This window comes from Littorina saxatilis, linkage group LG12 (genome assembly GCF_037325665.1).
Source record: "Littorina saxatilis isolate snail1 linkage group LG12, US_GU_Lsax_2.0, whole genome shotgun sequence".
NCBI lineage: Eukaryota > Metazoa > Mollusca > Gastropoda > Littorinimorpha > Littorinidae > Littorina > Littorina saxatilis.
In genome coordinates this window covers 82809082-82829287 of record NC_090256.1, presented here as the reverse complement: position 1 = coordinate 82829287, position 20206 = coordinate 82809082, and the positions used below count along the sequence as shown (strand labels likewise).

The window sequence follows — 20206 nt, the reverse complement described above, 5'->3', positions numbered from 1 at the left end:
CCGTAAATAGTCCTTCCCCACTACTGCTTCGTTGATTGGAGTGCCGGCTGGCGTGGAACGAAGCAGGGAATCGTGGGGAAATCTGGCGCCTCACTCAGCTGCTTAAGACAACGGGTGGTCGTGTAGGTGACGTCACTGCCTGCCGGAAGACCCCTGCAGACGGTGACGGCATCTTGGACACCCGGCCAGTACTGAAACTGGCCTTGGCACGGAACGATCCAAGGGGGGCAATCTCAGTCATCTCAAAGAGGGAAATCCAAACGCAATCCGCTTTGTTCGATTTTATGGGCTTGGACGATAGAGAAAAATAAGAAAAGCAAAAGCTGGAGTCCAGTCTGGACGAAAATGCTATCAAGAACGCAGAATTGATTTTTTCAGCTTTTTTTTTTAGCCGTAAGCGCCATGTTTATCGGTCTCCAACCTGCCTCAAAGACAAAGGAAAACTGACGGTGCTGGGTAATTGAAATCAAATAATGAACACTGACAGCATGCACAGCCGTAACCAACACCTTTTGCTCACAAGACATGTCAAATAAAGTGAAAAATAGCAACGACTTACCATTGTGCACTCCCGTGTCGAGCTAAAACTTAAGTTGCGGCACAATTTCGCTTCTCGCACATCTGGCTTGTTGACATGCATCAACGAAGGGGCCTCACTCTGGAAGAGTTTCCTGCTCCGATAAACATGGCGCTTACGGCAAAAAAAAAACCGCAGAAAAAATCAATTCTGCGTTCTTGATAGCATTTTCGTCCAGACTGGACTCCAGCTTTTGCTTTTCTTATTTTTCTCTATCGTCCAAGCCCATAAAATCGAACAAAGCGGATTGCGTTTGGATTTCCCTCTTTGAGATGACTGAGATTGCCCCCCTTGGATCGTTCCGTGCCAAGGCCAGTTTCAGTACTGGCCGGGTGTCCAAGATGACGGTGACGGCCTCACCGGTTATCCCAGCAGCAGCAACAGCATACAGCACCGCGACACCAGGTTACAGCATACAGCTCCGCGACACCAGGTTACAGCATACAGCTCCGCGACACCAGGTTACAGCATACAGCTCCGCGACACCAGGTTACAGCTCCAATAGGTAGGTACCGATGAGTAGGAAAAAGGCTGCAACAAAAAGCATCGGTGCACTAAACATTCCACACAACCCGTCACCCTCCACCTTCAAACATGTCACCTTTACATATTTCATCGAGCACGTGACCTGCACAAACGAACTTTTAAAACAACAAATCAGCTATTTTCCTTCCTTCTCTCCATATCTGCAAAAACCATATACAGATTATTATTTTAGCGTCACAAAGAGCAAATTATGCGCTAACCTAGAAAGAACAACAGAGAGTATTTCATTCCACAAACATCAATCAATCAATCAATCAATATGAGGCTTATATCGCGCGTATTCCGTGGGTACAGTTCTAAGCGCAGGGATTTATTTTTTTATTTTTATTTTATGCAATTTATATCGCGCACATATTCAAGGCGCAGGGATTTATTTATGCTGTGTGAGATGGATTTTTTTTGCACAATACATCACGCATTCATATCGGCCAGCAGATCGCAGCCATTTCGGCGCATATCCTACTTTTCACGGCCAAGTCACACGGGTATTTTGGTGGACATTTTTATCTATGCCTATACAATTTTGCCAGGAAAGACCCTTTTGTCAATCGTGGGATCTTTCACGTGCACATCCCAATGTAGTGTACACGAAGGGACCTCGGTTTTTCGTCTCATCCGAAAGACTAGCACTTGAACTCACCACCTAGGTTACGAAAGGGGGGAGAAAATTGCTAACGCCCTGACCTAGGGTCGAACTCGCAACCTCTCGCTTCCGAGCGCAAGTGCGTTACCACTCGGCCACCCAGTCCTTCATAGACTCGTCAACACCGTTAAATAACGATTTATCACCTCAACAGCCTAATGTCGGTAGCTCTCCTTTAAGCGAATCCGCTTCCTTTGATATAGCTTCCGCCCGTCGACGAATTTCTTGCCATACCCCTCTTTCGCTGAATTACTTAGCCTTGGCCCTGTATGTAAGAAATGTTACGTCCTTTGTACTGGAAACTTGCATTCTCCCAGTAAGGTCATTTATTCCCCCCTCTGCTTCTTTACCTCTGTAAACTTGTAGGGGTAGTTATTTTTCGATAATGACCCAGCAACCAAACAAATAACGACCCAGCAACAGCCTGAATCCTCGATAGTGCAATGGGTTGAGAAGCTGTTCTGTTTCGGTACTACTTTTTGCGACTGAAAAGTTCCGAACGCTCTAATGTACGAAGTATACATCTCTGGAGCAAACAATACAAACATACCGCATTTAAATTAACAACTACAGGCCTGAACACATGAATCTCCATATAAAATCCATGAGTTCGGTTGTTTTCTGAATCTAGATCAGACGTTCATCAAAAGCAATTTCCCAAGGCAAGTAACTCATACTTTGTCTAGCGACAAGAGTAGTTCCCCTTCTTTTCACTCAGTTTCTTCGACAACAGACTGCAATCCGACGGTCAGTTTTCAACAATATTTCATTTAATAAACAGATCACACGCAACCAAATGCACACATCTCATCAATTTAAACAACATAAAGCGGTTTCATACACTATTTTCCCCAGAAAACTTAACTTCATACAGTTTTTAAAGTTGGAACACGGGTGCAAAAGTTCGTCTGCTAGTCCCATTTGACGAAAGAACATTATCCTAACCGATACCAAAACATATACAGAACACACAATATCTGCCTTTGCCGCCACAGCAGAATAACAGCATATCTGTGTACTTGATTTTAGCCCAAAATAGGAAAACTGACAAGAAGTGTTAACAGAATGGAATGATTTGCACGGAACTATACAACCGCGCATTAATCGATCGCCTGCGCAGGTTGACTGGTTGAGAGAATAGGATTCGATCAAACTTTCGCAAAAAAACTCCTCTTTTCTTTGAATAACTGAAGAAAGGAGGAATAAAGAGGTTACACACCTCGTCTCAGTGATTATAAAAAATAATGGTCTCAGTTCGCGGTCATGAAAAAGCTCGCTAAAGCTCGCATTTTTCATGATCCGCTAACTTCGACCATTATTTTTAATAATCACTGAGACTCGGCATGTAACCTCTACATATTGTACTACGTTGCAAGCCCCTGGAGCAATTTTTTGATTAGTGCTTTTGTGAACAAGAAACAATTAACAAGTGGCTCTATCCCATCTCCCCCCTTTCCCCTATCCCATCTCCGCCCTTCCCCCGTCGCGATATAACCTTGAATGGTTGAAAACGACGTTAAACACCAAATAAAGAAAGAAAGAAAGAAAGCCTAGGCCCTATTACGTTGGAAAATTCCCCCGCTCAGCCAAGAGTCGTACCTGACAACCTTGTTGTCAAACAACATGTAGACGGCGAAAAGTGGTCCCTTCCTGACGTTCCCAAAACGGCACGTTGTCATGAAATGATGTATCACCAACGTGTTGTAAACCAACAAACTTCTGGAAACAAGAAACCTGCCCTTCTCTCTGGCCGCCAAATGTTGAAGTGCCTCGTTTCATGTCTCTCTCAAACCACCTTGAACACATCACGTGACTCCACGTGTCCCGTATCCAGTTCAGTCACCGTCAGTTTTGCCCTGACAGCAGAAATCACCCACGTGGAACCCCTGCAAAACGAAATCCCCGTGCTGCGCTATGCTCTGTCAGCGGTTTCATACCGTCACCCAGACTCAAGCACAGGCGCTTTCCATCACAATTGGAGATAGGCACCCGACAGAGTGTTCCTTTCTCAATCCATGTCACTAAACCGTGACAACGACAACAACAACGATGAAAATAACGACGACGACCATGACAACCACAACGATGACGACAACAACAGCGATGACGACAACAAAAACAACGATAACAAAAACAATGATGGCAACAACGGCAACGATGACAACAATTAACGACAACCATGCCGACGACGACAGCAATGACAACAAAGACGACGATGATGACGACAAAAACAAAGATGACAACGAGGTCGATGACGATGTGGGTGTGTTGTGCAGGGATTGGGACGAGGAACCGAACGACAACTCCATGGGCAGGGCGGTAGAGAACTGCGCCGTCATCTCGGTGGAGGGAGCCTTTGCCAGCACCAGGTGTAGCAGGACCAAGGCTGGGACCATCTGTGAAGACCATTCTGGTCAGTTGCAATACCCTTTTTATTTGTAACACTTTCTTCCAAATGCGTTATTTAGGCGTGAGAATCAAAAGACAAGAAGTGTATGTTATTCAAACATTGCAATAACATACACTTCTTGGTTTTTGTTCTACATGTTGGAACGTTAGCAGTCTAGCTGTTTTTGGATTTTTATTTAGGAGTGTTTTTGTGGGTTGGTTTTTTTACATCTTGTCATCAAACGCATAGGTATTAAGGGCATGACGGGCGCAGTGGCGTGGTGGTAAGACGTCGGCCTCCTAATCGGGAGGTCGTGAGTTCGAATCCCGGTCGCTGCCGCCTGGTGGGTTAAGAGTGGAGATTTTTCCGATCTCCCAGGTCAACTTATGTGCAGACCTGCTAGTGACTTAACCCCCTTCGTGTGTACACGCAAGCACAAGACCAAGTGCGCACGGAAAAGATCCTGTAATCCATGTCAGAGTTCGGTGGGTTATTGAAACACGAAAATACCCAGCATGCCTCCCCCGAAATCGGCGTACGCTGACTGAATGGCGGGGTAGAAACGGTCATACACGTAAAAATCCACTCGTGCTAAAAACATGAGTGAACGTGGGAGTCTAAGCCCATGAACGAAGAAGAAGAAGAAGAAGAAGAAGAAGAAGAAGAAGAAGAAGAAGAAGAAGAAGGGCATGATTATATTCCAGAGATGAAACAATAATTTCTTGTTTCTTTTTTTGTTTTTTGTTACCTTTTCCCCCTTGAATTACACAAATGATACACATATTCATATCTCACTTTGACAAATGTCTAGAGATTTCGCACTGACAAAAATTGTTCAAAAGTCTGTTGAAAGTCAATCATGTGAACGGTATAACTTTACTCTCCTATTGTGACAGTCGACGGGTTATAAATAGCGAACTTTGAATTATTTTTATGAACGGGTTCAGAAGAAATAATAGTGAGGTTGCGAGAAAGACGCCCGACAACTCAGCACGACAACAAGTGACGGTGACCTTCTTTTTTTCCCCCTCACACAGTCGGGACTTTGCGAGACGTTCCCATATCCACATATCGAGGCTCTGGGAGTTACTTCCCTTGTTTTAGGAAGCAAACACACACAAATGCCGCCTAACAAGCGCTGTGCTTGGGGACAATGTAAAACGGATGATAGGTATCCTGAACGCTGTGTTGGCGTGAAATTCATCCCATTTGTGAAACCGGGAAAGCATCTGTACCATCTAGATCGCTGCCTTCGCTGGATAAAAGCCTGCAATCGCCCAGCTTACCAGTTGAACGTCAACACAATCAAGTCGTACACGTACATTTGCAGCAAGGTCAGATCTCGCACGACTTTGATTCAAGGCCTATTGCTAATTTTTTGATGGTTTGGTCTCAGTGTCACAAAAATATGACGATCTAATCAATCACTGATTTAAAAAATAAGTATGTTGCCCTATATCCATTGACATTCTTAGTGAAATAGATCTATTTGAAATAGTATTTCACTGCCCCGACCGGCGAACTTGTTGCCGGCTGTATTGAGCTTGTGTGTTCGTGTAGGCTTACTCAAAAAGTCAAAATCACAGTCGTCTCCGAAACAAGCAATAATCAGAGTTGGGGGGAAAACATTTCGTTTGTTCAGTTTTGTTTTGTTCTTGATAGTTTGTTTATCTCACACACACACACACACACACACACACACACACACACACACACACACACACACACACACACACACATACATACATACATACACAAACACACGCGCGCACGCACACACATTGCACGTACGCGCACATACACACACCTACTGAGATATGCCTAACATACACGCACGCTTGCAAACACACACATAATACGCAAACGCAGTTTAATTTCCTCAATACAAGGCGAAAGGCACACACACACCACACACAAATAAACACACACACGCAGTCCCACACACACACACACACACACACAACCCTCACACACACAAATAAACCCACACACGCAGTCAACCCCCCCACACACACACACACACACACAACCCTCACACACACAAATAAACACACACACGCAGTCCACCCCCCCCCCCCACACACACACACACACCCCTCTCTGACACACACACCCGCCCAACCCCAGCGTCCAACTCAACTTTCACCAACAACCATACCCTACTCTCACTATCGCTCTCTCTCACACACACACACACACACACAAGCTCACGCAAGCACAGCCACACACACACACACAGCACGCGCATACACACACACTGACACACATCACACACAGCACGCGCATATACACACACACTGACACACATCACACACACACACCCACACACACCTTTCGCAGTTCGCTCACAGTTCTTCTCTTTTCCATCGTCGCCATCTTCGAAGCTTGCTTCGCTTTTCAGGGGAGATAACCCGTTTATCACATTCGCTGCTGACTTGTGGGTCAAGGCTATTTGTCGTCGTCGCAAAAACGGAAGATAGAAATTGATCTTTGCTGTTAAGTCGCGTTCACTTTAATCAAAGTATGTGTTATGGACATATAGATTGTTCTTTTTGCAAATAGCTTTTGAAGAAAAAGAAAACAAATCTTTGATAGGCGTGGATTTACAGTTCCGTGCCGAACGAATGAATAAAATACTCGTTTTATTCTTAACTTGAGATGTTTGGATTGGGGGGGGGGGGGGTGTGTGGGGGGGTGGGGGGGGGGGGGGGGGGGGGAGTTAAACCCGTGATTTGTAAAAACATTTTACAATTCACGTCGAACCTAAAACCGCGATTTGTAAAATTGTAAAAATGTAAAAATAGCGGCATTCCACAAAGTAATGCATGCCTTTTATTATTATTAATATTTGTTGTTTAGAGCCTCTACGCTGAGTGGTGGGGGTGGTTTTAGATCCACATCCCATTTTGGTGCAATCCCATTTTGCCGCCGTCCCATTTTTTGCCCCATCCCATTTTCGCGACATTTCACAAGCCAAGCGTCATTTTACTAACATAACAATAGCGCGACATCCCATTTTGACACTATATCCCATTTGGCCGCCATGCCGTTTCACCGCCATTCCATTTTTCCCCCATCCCATTGTCGCGACATTTCACAAGCCAAGCGTCATTTTACCACCGTGTCATTATAAACAATAGCGCGACATCCCATTTTGACACCATCCCATTTGGCCGCCATCCCATTTTGATTTATTCTTCTTGCCAAGCCTCACTATACTACTATACTACTACATATACTGCGTTATCCAACTAGGGAGACATTCCGTTTACGCGAAATCCCATTTTTGTCACAATCCAAAATGTCGCGAAATAGGGATGGCGGCGAAATGGGATGACGGCAAAACGGCATGGCGACAAAATGGAATGTGGCGCTAGAGGTATGACACGGTGGTAAAATGACACTTGGCAGGTGAAATGTCGCGAAAATGGTATGGGAGCAAAATGGGATAACGGCGAAACGGGATTGCGCCAAAATGGGATGTAGAGCTAATGGTACATGACATGGTGGTAAAATGAGACTTGGCCTGTGAAATGTCGCGAAAATGGGATAGGGGCGAAATGGGCTAACGGCGAAACGATATTGCGCCAAAATGGGATGTGGAGCTAATGGTACAAGATATGATGGTAAAATGACACTTGGCCTGTGAAATGTCGCGAAAATGGGTTGGGGGTGAAATGGGATAACGGCAAAACGGGACTAATAGATCCCTTGACTTTGGGGCAGCGTTACTCTGTTACTGCTAGCTTTCCACTGGGAGGAAGCGACCCGAATTTCCAAGCGATGGGACAAAAAAGTAATGACTTTTTACATTTAGTCAAGTTTTGACTAAATCAAATGTTTTAACATAGAGGGGGAATCGAGACGAGGGTCGTGGTGTATGTGTGTGTGTGTGTCTGTCTGTCTGTCTGTACGTGTGTGTGTGTAGAGCGATTCAGACCAAACTACTTGACCGATCTTTATGAAATTTTTTCTTTTTTTTAGGGTAACCCTAACCCTAACCCTAACTAATGATGTCATATCCGGCTTTTTGACTCACATGCGAAGCAAAAGTGAGTCTATGTACTCACCCGAGTCGTCCGTCCGTCCGTCCGGACGTCCGGACGTCCGTCCGGACGTCCGGACGTCCGGAAAACTTTAACGTTGGATATTTCTTGGACACTATTCAGTCTATCAGTACCAAATTTGGCAAGATGGTGTATGATGACAAGGCCCCAAAAAACATACATAGCATCTTGACCTTGCTTCAAGGTCAAGGTCGCAGGGGCCATAAATGTTGTCTAAAAAACAGCTATTTTTCACATTTTTCCCATTTTCTCTGAAGTTTTTGAGATTGAATACCTCACCTATATATGATATATAGGGCAAAGTAAGCCCCATCTTTTGATACCAGTTTGGTTTACCTTGCTTCAAGGTCAAGGTCACAGGAGCTCTTCAAAGTTGGATTGTATACATATTTTGAAGTGACCTTGACCCTGAACTATGGAAGATAACTGTTTTAAACTTAAAAATTATGTGGGGCACATGTTATGCTTTCATCATGAGACACATTTGGTCACATATGATCAAGGTCAAGGTCACTTTGACCCTTATGAAATGTGACCAAAATAAGGTAGTGAACCACTAAAAGTGACCATATCTCATGGTAGAAACTGAAAGAGCCAATAAGCACCATTGTACTTCCTATGTCTTGAATTAACAGCTTTGTGTTGCATGACCTTGGATGACCTTGACCCTGGGTCAAGGTCACATGTATTTTGGTAGGAAAAATGTGTAAAGCATGTGAGTCGTATGGGCTTTGCCCTTCTTGTTGTAAAAGTTGAGGCGGCACTACTGTCACACCCTCATTTTTCAATCAAATTGATTGAAATTTTTGTAAAGCAATCTTCGACGAAGGCCGGATTTCGGTATTGCATTTCAGCTTGGTGGCTTAAAAAATAATTAATGACTTTGGTCATTAAAAATCTGAAAATTGTAATAATTTTTTTTATATAAAACGATTCAAATTTACGTTCATCTTATTCTACATCATTTCCTGGTTCCAAAAACATATAAATATGTTATATTTGGATTAAAAACAAGCTCTGAAAATTAAAAATATAAAAATTATGATCAAAATGAAATTTCCGAAATCGATTTAAAAACACTTTCATCTTATTCCTTGTCGGTTCCTGATTCCAAAAACATATAGTTATGATATGTTTGGATTAAAAACACGCTCAGAAAGTTAAAACGAAGAGAGGTACAGAAAAGCGTGCTATGCAGCACAGCGAAACCACTACCGCGCTGAACAGGCTCGTCAGTTTCACTCCGTTATGCACAAGCGGCGGACTACGGTCATTGTGAAAAAATGCAGTGCGTTCAGTTTCATTCTGTGAGTTCCACAGCTTGACTAAATGTAGTAATTTCGCCTTACGCGACTTGTTTTTTTCTCAATAGATCCCTTCACTTTGGAGATGATGAGTTAAATATCGGGCGCATTTACGTGATTTGTAAAACATTTTACAAATCGCGGGGCACACACACACCCACACACACATGCGCACATGCACACGCGCACACATGCGCACATGCACACGCGCACATGCAAACGCGCACATGCACACTCACACACCCACACAAACGCGCGCGCGCACGCACACACACACACACACACACACACACACACACACACACACACACACACACACACACACACACACATAAAATGTATGGGCTAACACGCAACAGCTGTGTGTTTTTTATTAGGTCACAGACCTGGAAGACCCAGGTGCAAGACGAATAATTCATATAACTGAAATGCGTGTTCCCCAAGCACCACCCAAAACATGCCCCGAGGGGCTCCGCTTCCACAAGTCGTGTCAAAACCATTCGTTCGGGTGTCCAGGAGTTTTCTTCTTCAGGCCACTGGCGCTCGTTCTCCCCGCAAACGCTACTTGTGTCAGTAAGAGCGATGACGCCGAACGACAACACACCTGTCTCGGTTCAGTCGTCGTTGTCGGCCCCGTCTTACATGCCGAAGCTGTTGCCATGGCGATTGTATGATATCTTGTCAGGCCGGGTTGGTGAACTTAATTATTTAACCAATGAGTTCAGAAGAAATAATTTCAACTGTATTTAGTGCATCTTACATGCCGAAGTTGTTGCCATGGCAATTGCAGGATCTTGCCCGGCCGGGTGGAGGAGCTGGGGTAGCGGGTGCTACCTGTTTGACCCCAAGTACCGTACCCATTACGAGGCTCGCAGACGTTGCCATGACGCCTCAACCAGCGGTAACGGTGTTCTGCTGGCCCTCAACCAACAGCCCGAGAAGGTGAGATTGCACTCGCAAGGAGCGAGGCTTATTCCCGCAATGGTCTTCTCTTATTTATTTCATTGATACCTGCATTCGGCAGGTTGAACGAGACGAGGCTTCTTGCAATGACCTTCTCTTCTTTCCAGCTAGGGCCAAGGTGCCCGAAGCCAAAGTGGTTGCCACGGCAACTGGGTGAGGACAAACCGCGGGGTCTGATTCGTTGAAATCACAACCAATCTCAATTTCAACCAATCCAACACCGCGACTGCCGGTGTAACACGAGAAAATTACTCCCACGATATTTTTTACTCCGGAGTAAACATTTCGTACGAAAAAGTTACTCCCTTTACGAAAAAAGCACTCCCCCATTGCACGAGAAAATTACTCCCCAAGACAGGTGAGTTCCGAGTAAACATTTCGTTCAAAAATGTTACTCCCCTGACGAATAAATAACGAATAAATTACTTCACCCCAACACGAGCAATTTAACTTCCCATGCCAGGTGTACGAAATTTTTACTCCCTTGTCCCCTGTTAGTCTTGGTGGTAGAAGGGGTGGAAGGAGGGTAGCGCGACATTCGTGTGCGCGAGATCATTTATTGGCATTATCCCTTCGTCCGCATCCCATTTTTGCGTACGAGATTTTTACTGGAGGTAAACAAAATGGGGAGTAAAAATTTCGTGGAGGGAGTAATTTTTTCGTGCCTTGGGGAGTTCTTTTTTCGTACGAAAAGTATACTCGGAGTAAGAATTTCGTACGAAATATTTACTCCGGAGTAAATTTTTCGTGGAGTAAAAATTTCGTGTTACACCGGCTCCCACCCGGTTGGTACCTTTCTCGTGCATCTCGGCCCTGCACTCGACAGTTTGAAAAGGCCCAAGCTTGTCGCAATTGTCTTCTCTTATTTATTCCAAAATACAGTCCCTCGACTCCTTTGTACACGAGCACGTGCACCACAACAGATCTGTCCCGGCTTTCACAAAGGGCAAGACCAACCATCCACTTCGACACGCATCAACAATCAACAGGTTTAACATTGAAAAGGCTGACATTATTTTTTGCAGAGTGGATTTTTTTAATGATTTTTTTTTTCTCCTGTTTTATTACTGTCTTTCAGCTTACAACCTTTTCGACAAGAGAAAAAAACAAGTCGCGTAAGGCGAAAATACAATATTTAGTCAAGTAGCTGTCGAACTAGTCACAGAATGAAACTGAACGCAATGCAATTTTTCAGCAAGACCGTATACTCATAGCATCGTCAGTCCACCGTTCAGGCAGTGAAATTGACAAGAAGAGCGGTTTAGTAGTTGCGCTGAGAAGGGTAGCACGCTTTTCTATACCTCTCTTCGTTTTAACTTTCTGAGCGTGTTTTTAATCCAAACATATCATATCTATATGTTTTTGGAATCAGGAACCGACAAGGAATAAGATGAAAGTGTTTTTAAATTGATTTGGACAATTTAATTTTGATAATAATTTTTATATTTTTAATTTTCAGAGCTTGTTTTTAATTCAAATATAACATATTTATATGTTTTTGGAATCAGAAAATAATGGAGAATAAGATAAACGTAAATTTGGATCGTTTTATAATTTTTTATTTTTTTTTACAATTTTCAGATTTTTAATGACCAAAGTCATTAATTAATTTTTAAGCCATCACGCTGAAATGCAATACCGAAGTCCGGGCTTCGTCGAAGACTACTTGACCAAAATTCCAACCAATTTGGTTGAAAAATGAGAGCGTGACAGTGCCGCCTCAACTTTCACGAAAAGCCGGATATGACGTCATCAAAGACATTTATCGAAAAAAGGAGAAAAACGTTCGGGGATATCAATCCCAGGAACTCTCATGTAAAATTTCATAAAGATCGGCCCAGTAGTTTGGTCTGAATCGCTCTACACGCACGCACGCACGCACGCACGCACGCACGCACGCACACACACACACACACACACACACACACACATACACCACGACCCTCGTTTCGATTCCCCCTCGATGTTAAAATATTTAGTCAAAACTTGACTAAATATAAAAACCGAAACGCGACAGGACAACGATAACATATGTATCGTTAGTCGAATAGCAAGGTATGCCATGTTATTGTTCATTGTTCGATTGTTTGTCAACAGAGTTTTTTTCTCAATATATTTCACGAAGGCACAGTTTGGGAAAGTTCAACAAAGCGAATAGTGTAGATCCGGGTCAGCGAAGAAGCGTGTTCCTGGTAACGTGAAGTCCGTGTCCGTCAGCAGCGTCAGGCGTGGAGGCGTGGTCTAGATGAATTAATTTTAGCAGATTAAGATGAGTGTCAGTCACGAAGTGAATTCATCCCAAAAAAAATAAGCACTGGGTACAGAAAGCAGACATGCTGTAGGTGTATGGTATGGATGCAGGTTGAAGGATGATCTGATACCATGGAAAAGCCTGGGCAGATATGTTATTATCTTCAATGGTCGACACAAATCTGTGCTGAGCGCCCAAAGCTGTGCACATGTGGGCAATATTTTGGACAATAATGTTTCTTCAACAGCTTATTCGCTGGTGTCAAGACGACAAAAAACAACAACAGCGGCAGCAAAAAAATTCACCAAAATGCATGGCACATGACAATCTTACCTATCAACCGTCTCGATGACAAGAAGATGGGTAGGATGATGGGGGAATGATGACAACGATGACGATGGTGATCGCTCACAATGACTGTGACGATGATGCTGCTCCTATTGATGATGATGTCATGATGATGATGATGATGAAGATGATGATGATGATGATGATGATGATGATGATGATGATGACGATGATGATGATGATGATGACGATGATGATGACGATGATGACGATGATACCACTGCCTTAGGACCACGATATTGTTTGTCCGTTAGGATTTTGTCTTGACCCAAGTGTCCGGACTGCAAAACGCCCCGTACGAGTGGTGGACTGACCTGAACAAACAAACCAAGGATGGCGCATGGCACTACACCAGGGCGGACGATGATGATCCCGTTGCCATCCAGAACCTGGTGTGAGTATTCCCCACTTTTCTTCCATCGGCCAACCGCCCCCGAGGTTACCATTTACAACATTGACCCAAGACGACCCAGCCAGGTCCCTAGCCATATTCAGGTTTCCTCTGCTGCAAACAGCCCGCTGTCTTCATTTACCCCCCCCCCCCCCCCCCCCCCCCCCCCTTTCCCTCTGCATTGATAATTTCGTTATTTTTTTCTCTCTCTTTCTTTATACATAGCCGGGTTTTCCCGTCTAACATGCCCGTAATGGCTTTGTCCTGAGGGCGTAAAGCTTAAACTTTCTTTCTTTCATATCACTTTCCCACCTTGAAATTATAGTGGGCCAGGAGCCGGTTCGTCCTACCACTGTTTGAGTCCCTGCCGGCTATCTTTCCGTCTCGTCCTCTCAACAACCAAAATAGCCAGCAGACCAGCCAGCCAACAAACAAACAAGCATCCAGCTGCCTAGATGCATACTCACCAACTCGCAGACATGCAAACACACATATACAGATATCCAGACACACACACAGACATGCACACAGGTATACACACACATGCACGCACGCACGCACGCACGCACACACACACACACACACACACACACACACACGCACACACACGAACACACCGACCCCCCTCCTCACAAACACTCACACACACACACACACACATTGACACCGACACCCCCGGTCACACCCCCCACACACACACACATTCAAGATACTAATGCTAATCCATTTCATCTATTGCCTTCCAGTACATGGGACAGCGAACCAAACAACTACAAGGGCAACGAGGACTGTGTCCAGGTCAACCAGAATGGTCATCTTAATGATGTCAAGTGCAGTAGGAAGTCCTCCTTCATCTGCCAGCAAACCTTCAACCCTTCCACCGGTCAGTACTGAGTAGAGTTTTTTGACTCACCTGAACAGAATATCTGAGAAAATAGGGTCTTGAAAATGTGGAGGGTCTTACCTGGGCTCGGGGGTCTCAAAAGGGAGGGAGTCTTCTATCAAGTAGAGTGATCCAGGGAGAGGGAGGGGGGGGGGGGGGGGGGGGGGTAAGAAGGGAGGAAGTATTCTGTTTTGTTCTTAAAGGGGAGGAAGTCTTCTATTGGCGGTTCTTAAAAGGAGGGGGGGGGGGGGTGTCCACAGTAATATGGGACATGGCGAAGGCGAGTCTTGTAGGCATGTGGTTTTCTTGTTTGTTTTTCAAAACACTTTCTTACGGTGTAAACAATCGTATAAACCACCACAGACTTGTTGTGTTAAAGGTAGGGGAGGTTATGGGTGTGTGTGTGTGTGGGGGGGGAGTGGTGTGGGGAGTTGTGGTGGTGCGTGAGACTTTTTTTTTGATATGGAGTCTGGCTGTTTTGTCTTTTCAATGAATATGTGTGCGTACATGCGTGCGTTGACGGTCCGTACGCGTGTGTGTGTGTGTGTGTGTGTGTGTGTGTGTGTGTGTGTGTGTGTGTGTGTGTGTGTGTGTGTGTGTGTGTGTGTGTGTGTGTGTGTGTGTGTGGATGGTTTGCCTGGTTGTTATTTTGTTTATTTCGGAGCTCCATTGCGAATCTTTGTATGCATCTGTGTCTGTGTCTTAGATCTATATGTAGGCTTACATGTTTCCAACTTTTATATAACAGTGAGATAACCACAAACAAACCAACAAACGAAAGAAAATAAGAAACGAGAATTGAGAAAGAAATGGAAAAACACACACACACTCACACAATTGTAAAAAAAGACAAAGTCAAACAACAAGCCAACGAAAACCCTCCGCTCTCAGTCAAACAAATACAGATTTAACCCTTTCGGAACAAGCTGTCGCCAGGTGCCCTTGTAATTAACGATCAACTATTTATCTTTGCAGGTGTGATGCTGAAACCGTCCAAAGCCATGTGGATTCTACTGCTCTGCTTGCTTAAACTGTGGCACATGGGGTGACCTGCATTTTCACCACACTACAAACCAGATGTTCTAACCTGTACTTAATACTCAAATCACCCTTATTTTGTCAAAGGGGGTTTGTAAATTTGTTTCGCCATTTTTTCTTTTAATTCAGTCGAAATGTAAATGTTTTTTGTTTTCTCCTCAGTTCTTTAATAGGGGAAGGGCTCCTAATATGGACCACTTTTTGTTTCATGCTGATAACTAGCTTGTTTTCTTGCGAAGAAGTTTCATTTTGTGTTTGGTAGTCCTTCTCTCTTAGGTTAACCGTTAGGCCTGATTAGAGTGAAATAGCTTTTATAGACCTTCAGCAAAAATTAAATACAGACAGCCTGGGCGCCTAATATGGACTAGTGAAGCGGCCTTCACGAATCACTGTAAAAAGCCCCCTATACTTCAAAATAACATGATACAACTTAGTGTACAAGTCAGACTAATTCAAATATGCTTTAGATTTATCTGTTTCGGGTTGATGAGAGCATTATTTGAAGCACACCAGGAAACTAAAGACGCTTATCAAAAACAGAGTGAAAATAAGGGAAATTATCAACTTCCACGAAAAGAAGAATTTTTGTTATATTTTTTTTTTTTAAATCTCGAGGGTTAGTTGAATTATTGAAAATAGCCTTTAGCTTTTATTTTCTTCGGTTTGTTGAAGGTGGTCCATATTAGGGGACTCGCACATACTTTGAGATGTTGCCATTATTTTTTGTTTGCAGTAGAAACTCGGGGTCAACACTGCTGAAATGTAACAAACGCGGTCTTAGCTGTCATATATATATGGCAATTTCTGTGTGATAAAAGCTTTGGCTTTGGACATAAACGAGTCCGTTTTAGGCGGCAAATTTAGAGTGAACGCTGCCAAGTGAAAAAAAGAGGAAAAGCCTAACGGTTTTGAGATTTGTGTTTCTGCAACTGTTTTGACATGTGCAAGTTATCCAGAGAGGGTGAATACAGCAAATAAAACTTTTTTGAGCGCTCTAGCGCCGTTAGTTTGTCAGAACAGGAGGTGGTCCATATTAGGAGCCGGTCCATATTAGGAGCCCTTCCCCTACTTCGTGTGTGATAACGTAATTTGAGATACATTTTTGTTCCCCTGGTGAAATCCTGCTTCTGACAAATGACCTTCAGTCCCCCCCCCCCCCCCCCCACCTACCAAAAAAATAATCTTTTCTTGTGTGTTTACCCACACTGAAAATTGTTAAATAAGGGACATGAGCTCTCACTGCGTCAGCAGAGTATGAAGTGAAAATCTTTACTTCGTCTGCAGTTTCTTTGATCTTATTGGAAATGACCACGTTAGTGAGAAACAACCATTAACTGGATCGAGGCTATACAAAACCATTCTTTTTCTGGATTGGGCGATACATACAAACACAACCTATGGTCTAAAATATCTGCTTACTTTGTAACGCATGTTTTCTTGCAGAAGAACGTATACTATTCTCCTTCTGCGGTTCATGCATATGTGTAAAATAAAAGAAAGGCTGGAGAACACACCTGAGGCCATATTTCAAAGTGGTTAGGCAGTTTTAAAGGTTTGTTTTTATGTTAGTTCAGTGTTTTGTTTATCAGGAAAAAACAAAATGAATAGAGCTTGTCGCGCAAAATTTTGAGATAACGACTGAAGTTTGAGCATAGGTATGAGATTTTTTCACGCAAACCCTACTGAAGAATTTGTGATATTGTATTGTGAATATGTTAACAAAAAAACAATCGGATGATCACAAACTGAAGAAGAGAAATAGGGAAGCAAAATAGAACATCAAACATAGTGATTTTACAGGTGAATTTGGGAAAAAACCCTTGTGTATCCATTTTTGAAGCCCATTTTGAAGCATGGAACACAGTCAAACATAAATTATAAGTGTTAAAGTGGTTACAGTGTTCAGAAATAGTGTTAAATAACAAGTTGAGTTATCCCTCTTCACCAATTTTAAAAGAAATACACCTCTTGTCGCGCAAAATTTTGAACTGTGATGCTTTTACTACCCCCACCCCCTACTCATTTTTCAGAAAAGAGTGCATATTATCTTCCAAATAGACAAGCGAGGTAGTCAGATGATCAAAACTTAAGAACAGAAATAGGGAAGCAAAATAGAACATGCAACATAGTGATTTAACTGGTGAATTCAGAAAAAACCCACTTTTTTACTCATTTTATAAGCTTAATTTAAAGCTTGGAAGACAGAAAAATATAAATTAAAAGTGCTAAAGTGGTTACAGTGTTGAGAAATAATGTTAGATACCAAGTTGAGTTATCCCTCTTCATCACAGTTAAAAGAAACGCACCTCTTGTCACGCAAAATCTTGAACTGTGATCCTTTTACTACCCCTACCCCCTACCCATTCTTCAGAAAAGAGTGCATATTATCTTCAAAATAGGAAACCAAGGTAGTCAGATGATCAAAAACTTCAGAACAGAAATAGGGAAGCAAAATAGAACAACCATCAGAGTGATTTAACTGGTGAATTCAGAAAAAACACACCTTTTTACTCATTTTATAAGCTGAATTTAAAGCTTGGAAGACAGAAAAATATAAATTAAAAGTGCAAAAGTGGTTACAGTGTTGAGAAATAATGTTAGATACCAAGTTGAGTTATCCCTCTTCATCACAGTTAAAAGAAACGCACCTCTTGTCACGCAAAATCTTGAACTGTGATCCTTTTACTACCCCTACCCCCTACCCATTCTTCAGAAAAGAGTGCATATTATCTTCAAAATAGGAAACCAAGGTAGTCAGATGATCAAAAACTTCAGAACAGAAATAGGGAAGCAAAATAGAACAACCATCAGAGTGATTTAACTGGTGAATTCAGAAAAAAACACCTTTTTACTCATTTTATAAGCTGAATTTAAAGCTTGGAAGACAGAAAAATATAAATTAAAAGTGCAAAAGTGGTTACAGTGTTGAGAAATAATGTTAGATACCAAGTTGAGTTATCCCTCTTCATCACAGTTAAAAGAAACGCACCTCTTGTCACGCAAAATCTTGAACTGTGATCCTTTTACTACCCCTACCCCCTACCCATTCTTCAGAAAAGAGTGCATATTATCTTCAAAATAGGAAAGCAAGGTAGTCAGATGATCAAAAACTTCAGAACAGAAATAGGGAAGCAAAATAGAACAACCATCAGAGTGATTTAACTGGTGAATTCAGAAAAAAAACACCTTTTTACTCATTTTATAAGCTGAATTTAAAGCTTGGAAGACAGAAAAATATAAATTAAAAGTGCTAAAGTGGTTACAGTGTTTAGAAATAGTGTTAAATACCAAGTTGAGTTATCCCTCTTTATCACAGTAAAAAGAAACACATCTCTTGTCACGCAAAATCTTGAACTGTGATGCTTTTACTACCCCCACCCCCTACCCATTTTTCAGAAAAGAGTGCATATTATCTTCCAAATAGAAAAGCAAAGTAATCAGATGATCAAAAACTTAAGACGATAAATAGGGAAGCAAAATAGACTATCCAACATAGTGATTTAGTTAATGACTTCAGAAAAAACCCACTTTTTTTCTCTCATTTTTGAAGCTGAATTAGAAGTTTGGAAGACAGAAAAAATAAATTAAAAGTGCTAAAGTGGTTACAGTGTTCAGAAATAGTGTTAGATACCAAGTTGAGTTATCCCTCTTCATCACAGTTAAAAGAAACACACCTCTTGTCGCGCACAATCTTGAACTGTGATCCTTTTACTACCCCCCCTACCCATTTGAACACAAAAGAGTGCATATTCTCTTCCAATTAGAAAAATAAGTAATTTTAAGCAACTGGACATTTTTAAAATACAGTACATCTTTTCTGTCAGTCCAAGGGTTGATTGCTTAGTCCATTAAAAACAAACCGACTAGGATTTAACGCACCTATTTAAAAAAAAAGTTAACATGATAATTGATATATCAGACTTTTTTATGCAATTACTACTGAAGATTCCAGACCCGATAAAACAATCATTTTATATCCTTTGTTACATTTGTGGTTTTTTTTAAAATAAATCTAGCTATAGCGAGTCTTGTCTCTTTGTGCCATTTAGTTATTATCAAGTATTCTATCCTGGCAAAAAAAAAATAAAAAATCCCTACCTACCTACCCTATTTTGTTTAGCCATGTTATTAGAAACAGACAATTTATTTTTGGGGGCCTGAAGATCTTGATACATTTGTTTTAATAGAGAAATAACAAGTACAGCCATTAGCTGTGTGACTCGAATTTCTTTGTCAGGCTGAAACTTACTAAGAGTAATACCTAATATACTGGAGCTGTTGCGTTGAAGTCTGCTGTGTGTGTCTGGGTCCAAAACAACTTTCACATTCTCATCTACACACTCACGTCACTCACAAGTATACAATTCTACCCACACAGGGCCGGACCAAGTTCGTTTGAGGGGGGGGGGGGGGGGGGTCCAACTGAAGGCAGGGGTCCAGGGGCCGCTGAGGCCACGGTGGGGTGCAGGGGAAACGCCCCTTTGGGGGGTCTGGGCGGCAAAACCTCCCAGAAGCCGAGGAAATGTTGCATTTGTGAGGTCATTTTTTGGTCTTTCCTTGCAACTGGGAATCAAAATTGATGTTGTTCATAATTTGAAATAGTTTTAGAAGACCAAATAAACTAAGGGAGCTGGGGGAAGAGCTTAAAAAGTCCACATTTTTTCTCTTTTTTTTCTGAGAGGTACATCAGATGGCCAGGGGGTGGTGGGGGGGGGGGTGTCCGGAACCCAGGACCCCCCCCCCCCCCCCCAGATCCGGCCCTGCCACAGAGGCGTTCGGGGATGGGGGTCTCGCACTCGGGCGAAT

The 20206-nt window shown here is 42.7% G+C and overlaps 1 protein-coding gene across 1 annotated transcript in view; it reads left to right on the top strand.

Moving 5' to 3' along the window:
• The window catches only part of LOC138982952 (macrophage mannose receptor 1-like), a 54632-nt gene extending 38071 nt beyond the window's left edge, over positions 1-16561 (top strand). The window contains exons 10-14 of the mRNA XM_070356350.1: positions 4043-4179; positions 10317-10468; positions 13343-13482; positions 14226-14362; positions 15338-16561. Of these exons, the coding sequence (XP_070212451.1) occupies positions 4043-4179; positions 10317-10468; positions 13343-13482; positions 14226-14362; positions 15338-15411 (640 nt within the window). The 3' untranslated portion in view covers positions 15412-16561. The remainder of the gene's footprint in view (positions 1-4042; positions 4180-10316; positions 10469-13342; positions 13483-14225; positions 14363-15337) is intronic.
• Positions 16562-20206: the final 3645 nt, after the last annotated feature.